Here is a 13,295-nt window from a genome sequence, read left to right on the forward strand (position 1 = left end):
CTATGTAGGAAACAACACTACACCAGCAGCCGGTCAGCTCTATATAACATAACGCTCATAAACAAACACTTTGATAATTGTCACGCAACCAAAGTGTGAAAAAGACAATTTGTGGTTTTAAACATGAGTGTGAGCTGCACAATAAGATGGTTTCTTTACCATCCTCCACGAGTGTGTCACCGGTATCGAGTATAACATCACCATCTGCTGATTTCAGCTTCAGATGTGTGTGAGTTTCTCCTTGAACGTTTTATTGAAAATAAATCTTCTAAACCTTTTTTTAAGAGGTAATATTAGCCTTCATCTTCTTGAGCATCACTTGATTTTAGCATTCCTTCAAACTCAAGGGCAGTTTTATTATCATGTAGTTAAAAACATTCCCCTGATGGCATGAACGTTTGAAGGTAGAGCTCTTAGTTTGGACATTATGAAAGTATTGCAGTATGCAAAAACACAACAGCTATGTTTTATTTCTGTAGATAACGAGACGGTTGACTCATCGGAGCTGGCATTTGCGTGCGGTGTGAGGAGGTGTCCAGAAAAGTACGACTGCAACGACACCTGGATCGGACCCAATGACGGCATCACGCAGTTCGACAACATCCTGTTTGCTGTCCTCACCGTTTTCCAGTGTATCACCATGGAGGGATGGACAGCTGTGCTCTACAACGTGAGCCCATGTTGTTGCCAACTACATGAGCCACACTGATTGCTTTTACATATTTATTTTTGTATATGTTACGGGTTTCAGACCAACGATGCGTTGGGTCCTACGTGGAACTGGATGTACTTCATTCCTCTCATCATTATTGGCTCATTCTTTGTCTTGAATCTGGTGCTGGGTGTTCTGTCTGGGTGAGTTTTCCTCTTCCTCTGTGTGCATAAAACAAGTTTTCTGTCTCGTGAGTGTGTTGTGGAGAAAGACAGACGTTTGCCCGGTTCTCTCTTCAGAGAATTTGCAAAGGAGAGGGAGAGGGTGGAGAACAGAAGAGCCTTCATGAAGTTACGTCGTCAGCAGCAGGTGGAGAGAGAACTGAATGGATACAGAGCCTGGATAGACAGGGCAGGTACTGCAAAGCTTTACGTCTTATATTGCAGTGGATGAGCAGAAATGTCCACTTTAATAGGATTATAATAAAGAAAACTGTGTTTTTAATCTGTTCGACCTTTTTTTATTTTGATGATATTCACATTCAAATGAGAGGAAAGATTTAAGTGAAAAGAGCTTTTTGTTGCAAGAAAAACAATAATTTTCAATGCTGTAAAAAGGTCAAATTGTTCAATTTAGTGCATTAGTTAAAATTAGATATGTTAGTCATTTCTTTTCATTTTATTTATTCTTTTAAAGAGCACCTTCCACAACCCTTAGCAGAAGCCCAAGGTGCTGTACACGACAATAAAAACCAATCACACAAACAAATACAAAAACAGATAAAAAGTAAAACAATTAAAAACAAGGCTAAGTTGCAGACTCCAGTGGTGAAAATACCTGAACATAATAGTGGGCCTTCAGACTTGACTTAAAAATCTGGAGGGAAGGCGCCTGCCTGACTGTCAAAGGGAGACAGTTCCACAGAGTTGGAGCCTAAGCTGCAAACACACGATCTCCCCTTATCTGCACCTGGAGCGAGGGACCAGCAATGATCCTGGTGAGCAAAGAGAGAGGGTGGGGACATGCCTTCATAGCAAAGCCAATGAAGAAGATGCATGAAGAGCCCTATAAGCAAGCATCAGAACTTTAAACTTTGCTCTGTGCTGCGTGGGAAGCCAGTGAAGTTCCACCAACACGGGTGTAACAAGTTCACAACATCTTGTGCGAGTCAGACACCTAGCAGCTGACTTCTGTCATTTGTCAACATATCAGTATCAGTCCGATAAGAAAGACTGGGCCGATATTAAAGCCCAATATTTTTTCCATCTTGTTCTTCTTGTACTGGGACAGCAGCAGCTCAGGGGGTAGAGCGGGTTGTCCGGTAATTGGAAAGTTGCAGGTTCGATCCCAGTTCCAAGTAGACAATGCTGCTGTTGTGTCCTTGGGCAGGACACTTATCCCACCTTGCCTGCTGGTGGTGGTCGGAGGGGCCGGTGGCGCCTGTTTTCGGCAGGCCTCGCCTCTGTCAGTGTGCCCCAGGGCAGCTGTGGCTACATCGTAGCTCATCCTCACCAAGGTGTGAATTTGTGTGATTGTGTGTGTGAATGGGTGTGTGAACGGGTGAATGACTGATTGTCTTGTAAAGCACATTGGGGGTTGTGGTGCTGTACAAATACAGGCCATTTATTTACCATTTGTGTATCTGTTTCAGAAGGTGAGGGGGTGATTATGTGTAATTGTTTAGTCATGTGACAATGATGGTAATCATCTCAGAAGTGTAAATGTGTGTGGTGTGTGTACATAATCACACACACGCACAAATATTGATTATCGATTAGCGATATTAATATAAAATATCGATACTGATTCAATGTTTCATATCGGTGCATCCCTAGTTAGAATGCATGAAAAACATGTTGCACAAGTGGGTTTAGCTACAGTAAAAAGGCCAGAAAATGTTGTTAAATAACACCAGCATGATCTTTTTTTTTTGAACACGTATGTAAAGAACAATTTAAAGATCTAAAACTCACAAATAAAGCAACAGATTCTTATTTAATTTTGCACAGATTTAGTAAAATTAGCAAGATTTATGAGTGCTTAAAAGGATATGTGTTAACATTTGATTTAATTTCAGTCTCTCCTAAAGGACATCTTAGTTTAACTTTACCTGTGATAGTAACAAGGATTTGCTGCTTTAGCTTGAAAATGGAAACAAAGCTGTTTCAAATTTGAGGGTTGAGTCGGTATCGAGGCTTTTTGTTCTATGGTGAAAGCGATTGCTCTGCTGCAGACACTGTTAGAGTTTGGGATCTTCAGCAGAGTAGCAGAGAAGCACAAACATGCAGTGCTGTAATGGCAATCCAAGTCGCTGTACTCCCACGCAAGCAGAGGGTGAGAAAAAGGTGATACTGACTCACTGATTTAAATCTGAGTGCATGTACGTGTGTGCACGCTCGCTCCAGTGTTTACATGCATGTGTGTGCACCAGGGTGAGAGAATGAGAGACGCTGTGCATTTTTATGTAGGAGCGTGTGGGAAGAAGGAGGAGAAAAGAGAGGGGGATATTGCAGGAATATGAGAGAGGATGAGAATCTTCACAGAAGGTCACGTCGGCCCCTCAAAGCACAGCTTACATCAGCTCTTGCAATTGTTTGCAGACATCCTAAACTGTTCAACCCTGACGATTGTACATTTCCTTGTCTGATGGTTCGAGTTGTGCTTTGTGTGTAATCTGCAATTGTGTTGTTTCACACACAGAGGAAGTGATGCTTGCAGAGGAGAATAAAAACTCAGGGAGATCACCGTTAGATGGTAAGCTCACACACCCCAGGAAACACATTGTTTTCTTACAACCTTTAATTCATTGTAGACTTTCAGCTAAACTTTGAACATGAAATATTAAAATGGAGGTTACCATAGCAACAGGGCTTATACTAATTACCAGTTGGCACAGACTGAAGGTAAAATAACTGGAAAATAATCATTTGTCTTGGTGAGTGGGTTTGATTCTTAAAAGAATTAATACATGGTTTAAACCGCAAACAGCAAAATTACTTAAACATGTATATACAGTGTGTGTATATATATATATATATATATATATATATATATGTATATATATATATATATATATATATATATACTAATGTATTTCTCATTTATTTATTATTATCATATATATATATACGACTTGCTAGGCATTCAATCCTACTAGAGACCACTGTAAATGTATTGATTACACTAGTGTCTCACACTTTGAATTAGATTTGTTATTTTGTTTAAACTCTGACATTCTGATTAAGTTGAGTTTTTTGTGACTTTTTAGTGCTAAAACGAGCAAGTAAGAAAACCGGTGCACGGAGAGGAGCACCAGGAAGTGACAAACACACGGACACGTCTACAGCAAGTAAGTCTTTTTAGTTGCACTTTATTGTTTCTGTGAGCTTCTTCCTCCTTTCTTCACAGCTGGGGTTTCCAGCATGTTCATGGCCTGCTGCCAGTAGGGAAGCAGCAGCACACATCATTATATTAAATGACCAGTCAGAGATAAAAGGCTGGCTGTGGGTCAAAGCAGCTTTTTGTTGGTAATTTTTTTTTTTACTTTTTTAAGTCATCATAGGAATTGTTTGATCTCTTGGTGAATTCTGAAAAATTTATGCACAAAATTCGCCATTTTCATGTAAAGCAGGTTGTTAAGGATTGTATCAATAAGTTTATCAATAACCCATTTCCTATAGTGAAGAGAAAAGGAGACAATGAGCAGACAAGTCAAACAGTTATAACTGTGGCATAATGCACGAGGCAAAAATGCCCCAAACATCTGGTTACAGAGTTTATTTATACCAAGAGATGAGAGAGAGAGAGAGAGAGAGAGAGAGAGAGAGAGAGAGAGAGAGAGAGAGAGAGAGAGAGAGAGAGAGAGAGAGAGAGAGAGAGAGAGAGAGAGAGAGAGAGAGAGAGAGAGAGAGAGAGAGAGAGAGAGAGAGAGAGAGAGTGTGTGTGTGTGTGTGTGTGTGCGTGCGTGCGTGCGTGCGTGCGTCTGAGCATGCAAAGATCAATACATTTACATTCAGTTGATTGAGTCAATGATCAAAAATTAATGAACATAAATTTTTCCTTAACACAGGTAGATTTCTAATCACTAATGTAGGACCAAGAAAGAGTTTTAGTCAGATTGTGTCAGAAATATTTTGTATAATTTATAAGATCCCTAACATTTTGGATATTTTACCTTTAATTTCATTGTTTTATTCACCTATCCTCCCGGTTTCTTTCTTTCTTCCTCAGACATGTCAAGATCAAGAATGAACTACCGTAGTGGTCGTCGCGGCCCAGCCGCCTACCTGCGACGTAAAGAGCGCATGCTGCGTATCTCCATCCGCCGCATGGTGAAGACAGACACTTTCTACCTGATGGTGCTCAGTTTGGTGGCTCTCAACACCATCTGCGTGGCCATCGTGCACCACGACCAGCCCGACTGGCTCACCGTCTTTCTCTGTAGGTTCCCAGAAAAAAGACTAGAAAACAGTTTTTAATAAACTTGCTCTTTTCTAGTCTTGTCCTGCATCGTTCAGCTTTTTGAAATGACCGGCTTTGATTCCTTTCTGATCCACAGACTATGCAGAGTTTGTTTTCTTGGGGCTGTTTCTGGCTGAGATGTTTCTGAAAATGTACGGTCTGGGTTTCCGACTCTACTTCCACTCTTCTTTCAACTGCTTTGACTGCGGGGTGAGATCCTTCGTCTCTTATTGTGGTGGTGGTCGGAGGGACCGGTGGCGCCAGTGCTCGGCAGCCTCGCCTCTGTCAGTGCACCCCAGGGCAGCTGTGGCTACATTGTAGCTCATCCCCACCAGTGTGTGAATGTGTGTGTGAATGGGTGAATGACTGGTTGTGTTGTAAAGCGCCTTGGGGAGTTCCAGGACTCTAGAAGGTGCTATATCAAATACAGGCCATTTATTCTGCCTACAAAATTGATTTTGTTTTACCTCATCAACTAAAAGCTTGTGGTGCACTATAAAGTGTTCGTGGTATGTTGTCTGCATGCCAAAAGTTAATTCTAAATTTTAATATTTAATTTATGGGTGTAATTAAGAATAATAATAAAATGTGTGTCTGTTTTCCACTTTCTTTCTTCCTGGTTTTTGCAGGTGATCGTTGGCAGCATCTTTGAGGTGGTTTGGGGCTTCTTCAGGCCCGGCATGTCGTTTGGCATCAGTGTCTTGAGGGCGCTGAGACTTCTAAGGATTTTTAAAATCACCAAGTGAGTGTGGCAGTCAGGTGAAAAGTAAATAAAAAACATGTCAGGTTGGATTTCTGGAGACACTGATGTTTTCTTTATCTTACAAGGTACTGGGCTTCTCTCAGGAACTTGGTGGTTTCCCTCATGAGCTCCATGAAGTCCATCATCAGCCTGCTTTTCCTTCTCTTTCTCTTCACTGTGGTGTTTGCGCTGCTTGGGATGCAGCTTTTTGGAGGAAGGTACGTTTTATTTGTTGTCATTACAAATTTCCACCCTACATTTCCAGTCATTCTGCAGGTTTGACATCTTTAAAGAAGATGCGAGGAAGGAAAATGTCTAGAAAACAGGAAAAATTAAACCTCGTTGTATCCCCCTCCTATCGTATCTGACCCTGATCTCGTTCTGCTCATCCTCCAGGTTCATCTTTGAAGATTACACTCCCACCAACTTTGACACGTTTCCAGCAGCCATCATGACAGTATTTCAGGTTTGGCTCCCTCATCCTGCCTGCTCTCCATGACACATTGCACCCTGGGATATATCTCACCCCAGGCGCAGATTAAACAACTCTTCTCACCCGCTCTCCGCCCCCTGCCTCCACAGCCATCCCACACATCCAAGCAGTGGCGGAGCTTGATATGTGCAACATGTGCGGCCGAACAGGGCGGCAGTCTGCAGGGGGCGGCATTTTTCCTTTTTTTTTTTTTTCCAAAAAATTTTTTTTTTAGCATCAACCAATACATAAACAAAACATAGAAATCGCATGTTCTTAATAATAATAGTGATGATAATACTAATATTTCTGTAATAAAAGCACAACAAAGTGTAACCCATATCAACTACTCCCTGTCACATGACCCACGTCAGCTGATGTGAGGTCTCTCTCCTGATTGGCTCCTTCCACGTCGCGGCAACCATGAAAGCTGCTGTGCCGTGGCTGTAAGCTTGTTGCTTGTAGAACGGCATTGGAAAACAAAGCGTTTTTCTCCCCTCAATTCATTTATACTCTCATTTTACCTCAGCGGTAAGTGTCCTTAACATCTACCAATAACACCCTTTTACTTGTCAGTGACCAGTCGATCGTTTTCGCTATAAAAAATGACCTTGTTCGGCGGAGTTCCCACCGCGAGCAGAACTCCGGTTCAAAAACGCTGTTTTTGAAACACTTTTATTTTACTTAAGCACTTTAGTGGGCTTAATTTGAAACCAAGAGCAATCAAATGATGATTGTTATGTGTTGCCTTGAATTCGGCTATGCTGTCTGTCAGACAGTTGTTTTCCTTTATTGTTGTTTTTATATTTGTTTGTAGCAAACGCTACTGGAATGCATAGATTGAGCTACGTAGCCAAGATGATTAATAATTGACCTGTTGTACATTCGTGATATGTTTACCGGTAAACTGAATAGAACTTGATGTGCTAATGAACACAGGGGGATCTCGCACAGGGCGCCATTTAGGCCAGCTCCGCCTCTGCATCCAAGCACACATATGCGCACATGAATATCCAACAAGGGAAACGTGAATGCTCCACATCAGATCAGAACTGTGAAAAGAGTGTTTTGATCAGCAAACATAGTAATTATTATCATTCCACTGGTTTAAATACTCTATTGTTAGCAGACGAAGGGGCACATCTTCTCTTTTTGATTATTCTGGAACCCTAAAGCGAGCAGCATCATTATTTCTGCCTAATATTCTATAACTTTAATTATCTGCAGATTTTGACTGGAGAGGACTGGAACGAGGTGATGTACAATGGGATTCGCTCACAAGGAGGCGTTCAGTACGGCATGTGGTCATCCATCTATTTCATAGTGCTCACGCTGTTTGGTAACTGTATCCTTGTTGACCTCAGAAGTGGTCAGAAAGCTCTGATGTAACCAGGATCCTTTTGCTCCATTAGTAGAGAAATGTTCAGTTAAAAGCAAGTCAACAGAAACCTTCAAATATCTGATCGCAATCAAAGTCCTTCAGTTAAAAGTGCACCAGCTTTACACTGTTTAGGTCTCTGCTTTATGCAGATGATGTGATCTCCAGCTTTCGCTGGAGTGGTTCACAGCTGAGTGTGAAGCAGCTGGGATGAGAATCAACTCATCTAAATCTGAGACCATCTTGAGTCGGAAAAGGGTGGAATGCCTTCTCCAGTTCAGAGACGAGGTCCTGCCTCAAGTGGAGGTGTTTAAGTATCTCGGGGGATCGATAGGCAGATTGGTCTGCAGTGTTGTGGACGTTGTACCGGTCTGTCGTGATGAAGAAGAAGACGAAAAAGTAATCTTTTACATAACGCCTCTCAGGATTAAAATCACGGGCGCTTCAAAATATCAACATTTTTTAAATAAACAAATAAAAGAGAGAGAGTTGAGCCGGAAGGTAAAGCTCTCGAATTACCGGTCAATCTACATTCCTACCCTCACGTATGGTCACAAGCTTTTATAGTGACCAAAAGGAGATCACGGACACAAGTGGTCGGAGGTCATTTTCTCTGCAGGGTGTCTGGGTTCTCCCTTAGGGAAAGGGTGAGAAGCTCGGTCATAGTATCCGCTGCTCCTCCACATCAAGAGGACCAGTTGAGGTGGCTCGGCATCTAGTTAGGATGCCTTCTGGATGCCTCCCTGGTGAGGTTCTCCGGGCACACGCAACAGGGAACCTAAATGAAGACCCAGGACACGCTGGAGGGGCTATGTTTCTTGCCTGGCCAGGGAACGCCTTAGGATTCCCCTGAAGGAGCTGGCCCAAGTGAGATGGAGGTCTGCGCCTCCCTGCTTACGCGGCTGCCCTCACCCAGGATAAGCGGCCAAAAGTGTATGGATGGATATCTAAAATACAATAGATTTGACCTAAAAATATACATGATTACCTGTTCAGGGCATATGATCATATATGGCAGCTTTGATTTTCATGCTGTGATTTCACAAAATTTGGCGCATCACAGCCCCATGCTGATTGGTCGAACATCGCCATGGCACAAACTCTGACTAACTTGATCTCTGATGAATGGTTGGTTGAAATCCTATAATTCTAGAAAGCTGTGAAAAGACACACTAAGACATAATTTATGATGTAAGTGGAAGTATCCTAATGTAGATGCTGACCATATAAAGGGTTAAAGGCAACGAATTAAGTTTCTAACCCATTTAAAGATTTTCCACTTCTCTCATATCCACTCTTGATGAGCTCAGATCACATTTATGCACTTCATATATTACAGATGAATCAAACGCAATAGTTCCTGAATTACAATTTTGTTTTAAATTGATTTGATTTGTCCGATTAAAACAAATAGAGCACCAGTTCAGCATCTTTTTGTCCCTAACGTCCTTTTTGACAGACACCCTGCTCAATGTCTTCTTGGCCATCGCTGTGGACAATCTGGCTAACGCGCAGGAGCTGACTAAGGTTTATTTATTTATATCACTTTATCAGTGTATGTATATTTTTGATGCTTATATTTGGTCTCGTCCTGTAAGGTAACTGTTGTGTACATGTTTGTTTTCCCAGGATGAAGAGGAGGAGGAAGAGTTCTTCAATCAGAGGTATGCAAGAGGAAGAGACGGCTTGATATCTGAGTAAGTTACTGACAAAAAAAACTTTTAAAAACTGAGATACAACAAACGATTCTTGATAACAGTATGTCACAATTCATCTAAATCTTTTGTCCTATTAGAGCAAACCATAAAAGATATCCAACTATTTGAAATATGACTTATTTGGATGATAAGAGCATGAGTGTTAGAGAATAAATGGACCAAAGATGAGTATTGCAGCAGCAGCTGTGAGAAACACTTGATGCTACATCCAAGTTTAAAACCGACAACAGAATTGTGAATGCAAACCGAATGGGCCGGATTTAAAAGCACGATTCATGAAAAGGTTGTTTCAGCTGCTGCTCTCCTTAAATGTTGTGGTCGATGAATCATCCTGGACAGCTGGTTTCATTAATGAGAGGAGGATAATTCCCTGCTCCTTTCAATAACCCGATAACTCGAGGAGAGGAGGGTTGGAGGTGGGTTTTAAAAGGTTACGTTCCACTGTGGGGTGGCTGAATGTGTCACTATTGGGCCATTCCCATCTGTACCGGGTCGGCCCGGGCCGGGTAGCCCCAGTCGGCCCCAGCCTGGCCCGGTTGATTCCACACATCCTTGCCTTAAGCCCATGTGGGCTGATTCTACCCACCAATTAGAGGCTTGCTCTAATGGAAGGTGTGAATTTGCTGTCAGCAGTGGGTGTGTTGGCCCTGGTCGGCCTGAAGCAGACCCCCTCGAGAAGAGGGCTGAGAATGAGCCTTGGTTGGCCTGGAAAAATACCAGGCCACCCAGATATGTAAACAACCTATGCTACCCGGCCCGGGCCGACCCGGTACAGATGGGAATGGCCCATATGTAATCTGACTGATCTGATCAGGTTGTGACAAAATCTTTCACAAATCACTTCAGTGTCTTTAGCTTGATTTACTCATTCTGATTAATAAATATAAGATATTTCCTCATTTTTAATGTGAAAAGATGGTGACATATTACCATGGAAACCATAAAAACGACTAGCTTTGACTCTGACTGTATCATTTGTCTGTTGCATATATGAATGTAAGTCTTGTAAGTGTTGCAGCTATCAATATGCAGATTTGATGTGAGTTTTTCCGGCTCCATCTTGTCGTCTTGTTTTATTCTTGTTGCGTGGCACGGAACAAAACCTGTTGAAACCAGTTTTCCTAACTCTGAAGCTGGATTAAGAGCATTAAATCCATTTTCATGTTATTAATATTTAAAGGTGTGGTTGACTGAAAAACAGTTTTTAATTATTATTTCTGATTATAATCAGTCGCTCTGAGTTTTCCATGCAGGTTGAATATGAAAATAGTCTCCTACACCATCTCCTGCATTAGCTTCTGATAGAAACTTGATGATGAAAATCTAGGGTTTGAAAATCCTCACAGATCTACGTCACACTGTGAATTAGTGTTCGTGGACTCGCCCATCTAGATTTGTGACGGGGAAGGCTGTTGTTTTAACAGAAACAGCAGCAGACGTCTCAGATAGTTTAAGCTAACCATTAGCATTAGCAACACCAACACATAGGCCGTGTTCAAGATGAGCCAGTCCTGCGCAGATTAGATCACTGATGATCGGCGCCGTGCATGCCGGTTAAATTTCTGTCCGACTTATTGGGCAGGTGTTTCAGTTTCTAACAGGCACCAGAATTGAAGTTAAAAATTAAACAAGTATGAATGCTAACGCGATATCTTCAGCCATCGTCACTCACAAGCTACATGTAGGGAAATCTGTCTGACGTAAATGCCGGCTTTCAGCCACTCCCCCTGCTGCTTCTGTGTGCTCTCGTCTGTTTTCCAGGTGAGGCGCTGCTCAACTCGAACAAGGTCATGGTAGAATCTCCTCCAGGATTGTGTTATTTGTGGAGATAAAACATCAACATTGCAAGTCAGCGTTAGAGTCGTGGTGCTGTTATCCAATCTCAGGCGAGATGTCCAAATATAAAGAAATAAGACTCCAGATCCTACCGTCGGAAGCTCAGCTGTGATGTGGGCCAATTTGAGGCCCGCCAATTTGTGCACCAGTATATTTTTCCCCCTGAGAACGACTTACAAGGCATTCATTCCTACTAGAGACCACTGCAAATGAATTGATTAAATGAGTGAACCACACCTTTAAGTGCTGACTCCCCAGCTCCTTTTGTTCTGTGCCACAACAAATGTTCTGTGTATGTTGTAAACCACTAATGTCTTGTTTTCAAATAATCACTCATTGATTACATGGATCGCAAAAGAGTCTGACCTTCAGTAAGTATGACTGAATGCATTTCTGTCTCACAGAATTTGTCTCTTGAGTTTCCCTACTTGGATTTATGAGATTATTTTGTAGATGTAACACAATGTTTGCACTTTAATCCTACACCTTTTTTTTTGGTTTCGTTCATGTGAGATTTGTTCTCCTCGTTCACTTTTTAACTGTTCCCTATCTTGATATTTCGTTTGTTTTGTTTCTATAGTTTCTGGATGTCGTTTTGCACCCTTTTTTTTCCATGGGAATTTTATTTTTTTGTGCACTAATCAACTAATTCATAGAAAAGGTTTTTGCCCTTTTCTTGCAACTTTTATTTCTGTCAATAACTTTTTTGCTAAATGATTGTCTGTGTTTCATGTCACCAAGTCCTTACAGATAGGCCCGTTCCTGCTTTATATTAACGCGTGCATCATATTGTGGTCTTTTAGTGGCAGAAGAAGACCGTATCTCTACAGGAAACGAGCCATTCATAGAGGGAGGCCAACTTTTCCAGATGACCCCGATGGTCCAGCGGGGGCTGCGGATGAGCAGCCTCCTAACGGCTCCAACGCCTTTGCAAACCGCCGTGAGAGGAGGAGGAAAGTCAACATGTCAGTGTGGGAGCAGAGGGCCAACCAGCTACGCAAACGCCGTCAGATGGCAAGCAGAGAGGAGTTGTTTGGAAACCCGGCAGAGGACACTGCTGAAACTCCCACCATCCCCCACCATGCTCCTGCTCATTCCCCAGAGCCCAGCCCAGCTCACCTGCCTGAGTCGCCCATGTCGGTTGGGATGCCCTTACCCGAGCCGCCGATGTCCATCTCCATTCCCGAGCCCCCAGCAGCTGAGCCTCTTGTAAATTTAAGCGAGGAGAAACCATCGGGAACAAATCACCGGCCTGCAGGAGGTGGCAGGCACAGGATGGCCCGGAGGTTCAGGACAAATCAGGGGCCGGAGGAAGGGGCCCGGCACAGACGCCACCGCCACCGTGAGGCCCGAATTGAAGCCAAGAGTCTGGACTGTACGCAGTCGCCCCATGAGGTGCTTCATGTGAGGCGTTCACAAAGCCACGAGAGGAAAATTATTGATGAAAGAGAGGAGAAGGACGAGAAGGAGGAGAGTGAGAAAGGAGACGGAGGAGGAAGGGGACCTCTAGAGGACGATGAAGGTGGAACATGCATCGCCAACCCGTACGCGGACGTTGGCGAAGACTGTACAAGGTAAAGTTTTCTTTTTTGATAATTTGCAAGATAAGAAAAGTTACGAGGTCCACATGAAAGGAAGTTCATTAACATTTTACTAAAAGGGTCTCTTTATTAACATTAACATTGTTAACTCTTAAGTGTCCTTAAAGTGACAGTGTGTATTTCCGCTGGCGATGGGGGGCAGTACATGCCCAAATCATTGCAAGCAAGCAGTATTTTTGTATTGGAGTAAGACCTAACCAACAGATGGCCGTTAGGGTCAAAAGTCCCTGGGAATGCAACCTCCAACAAAATAACAAGCACATCAAACTCCTTTTCTGCTTAGTAAAGCATTACATAATACAGTTACGTATTTGCTAATATGTTAGAAAATGGTTTATTAATGCTTAATAATGCACTAAGTAACTTTAATAAAAGGATCCTTACTGTACCAGAAGTTCTGTTTCCTCCATTAAAGCTGTCTAAAATGTGTCTTCC

General features: G+C 42.5%; 1 protein-coding gene across 5 annotated transcripts in view; it reads left to right on the forward strand.

Annotated features, from left to right (window-relative positions):
• The window catches only part of cacna1eb (calcium channel, voltage-dependent, R type, alpha 1E subunit b), a 68,615-nt gene that overhangs the window by 34,992 nt on the left and 20,328 nt on the right, over positions 1-13,295 (forward strand). For all 5 annotated transcript variants that reach the window (XM_070556085.1, XM_070556086.1, XM_070556087.1 and 2 more), the window contains 14 exons: positions 480-670; positions 752-855; positions 952-1,067; positions 3,353-3,406; positions 3,921-4,001; positions 4,883-5,092; positions 5,211-5,323; positions 5,743-5,855; positions 5,942-6,073; positions 6,252-6,321; positions 7,555-7,672; positions 9,165-9,232; positions 9,335-9,402; positions 12,063-12,833. In XM_070556085.1, the coding sequence (XP_070412186.1) occupies positions 480-670; positions 752-855; positions 952-1,067; positions 3,353-3,406; positions 3,921-4,001; positions 4,883-5,092; positions 5,211-5,323; positions 5,743-5,855; positions 5,942-6,073; positions 6,252-6,321; positions 7,555-7,672; positions 9,165-9,232; positions 9,335-9,402; positions 12,063-12,833 (2,209 nt within the window). The remainder of the gene's footprint in view (positions 1-479; positions 671-751; positions 856-951; positions 1,068-3,352; positions 3,407-3,920; positions 4,002-4,882; positions 5,093-5,210; positions 5,324-5,742; positions 5,856-5,941; positions 6,074-6,251; positions 6,322-7,554; positions 7,673-9,164; positions 9,233-9,334; positions 9,403-12,062; positions 12,834-13,295) is intronic.

The sequence above is a fragment of the Nothobranchius furzeri genome, chromosome 11, assembly GCF_043380555.1.
Source record: "Nothobranchius furzeri strain GRZ-AD chromosome 11, NfurGRZ-RIMD1, whole genome shotgun sequence".
Taxonomy (NCBI): Eukaryota; Metazoa; Chordata; class Actinopteri; order Cyprinodontiformes; family Nothobranchiidae; genus Nothobranchius; species Nothobranchius furzeri.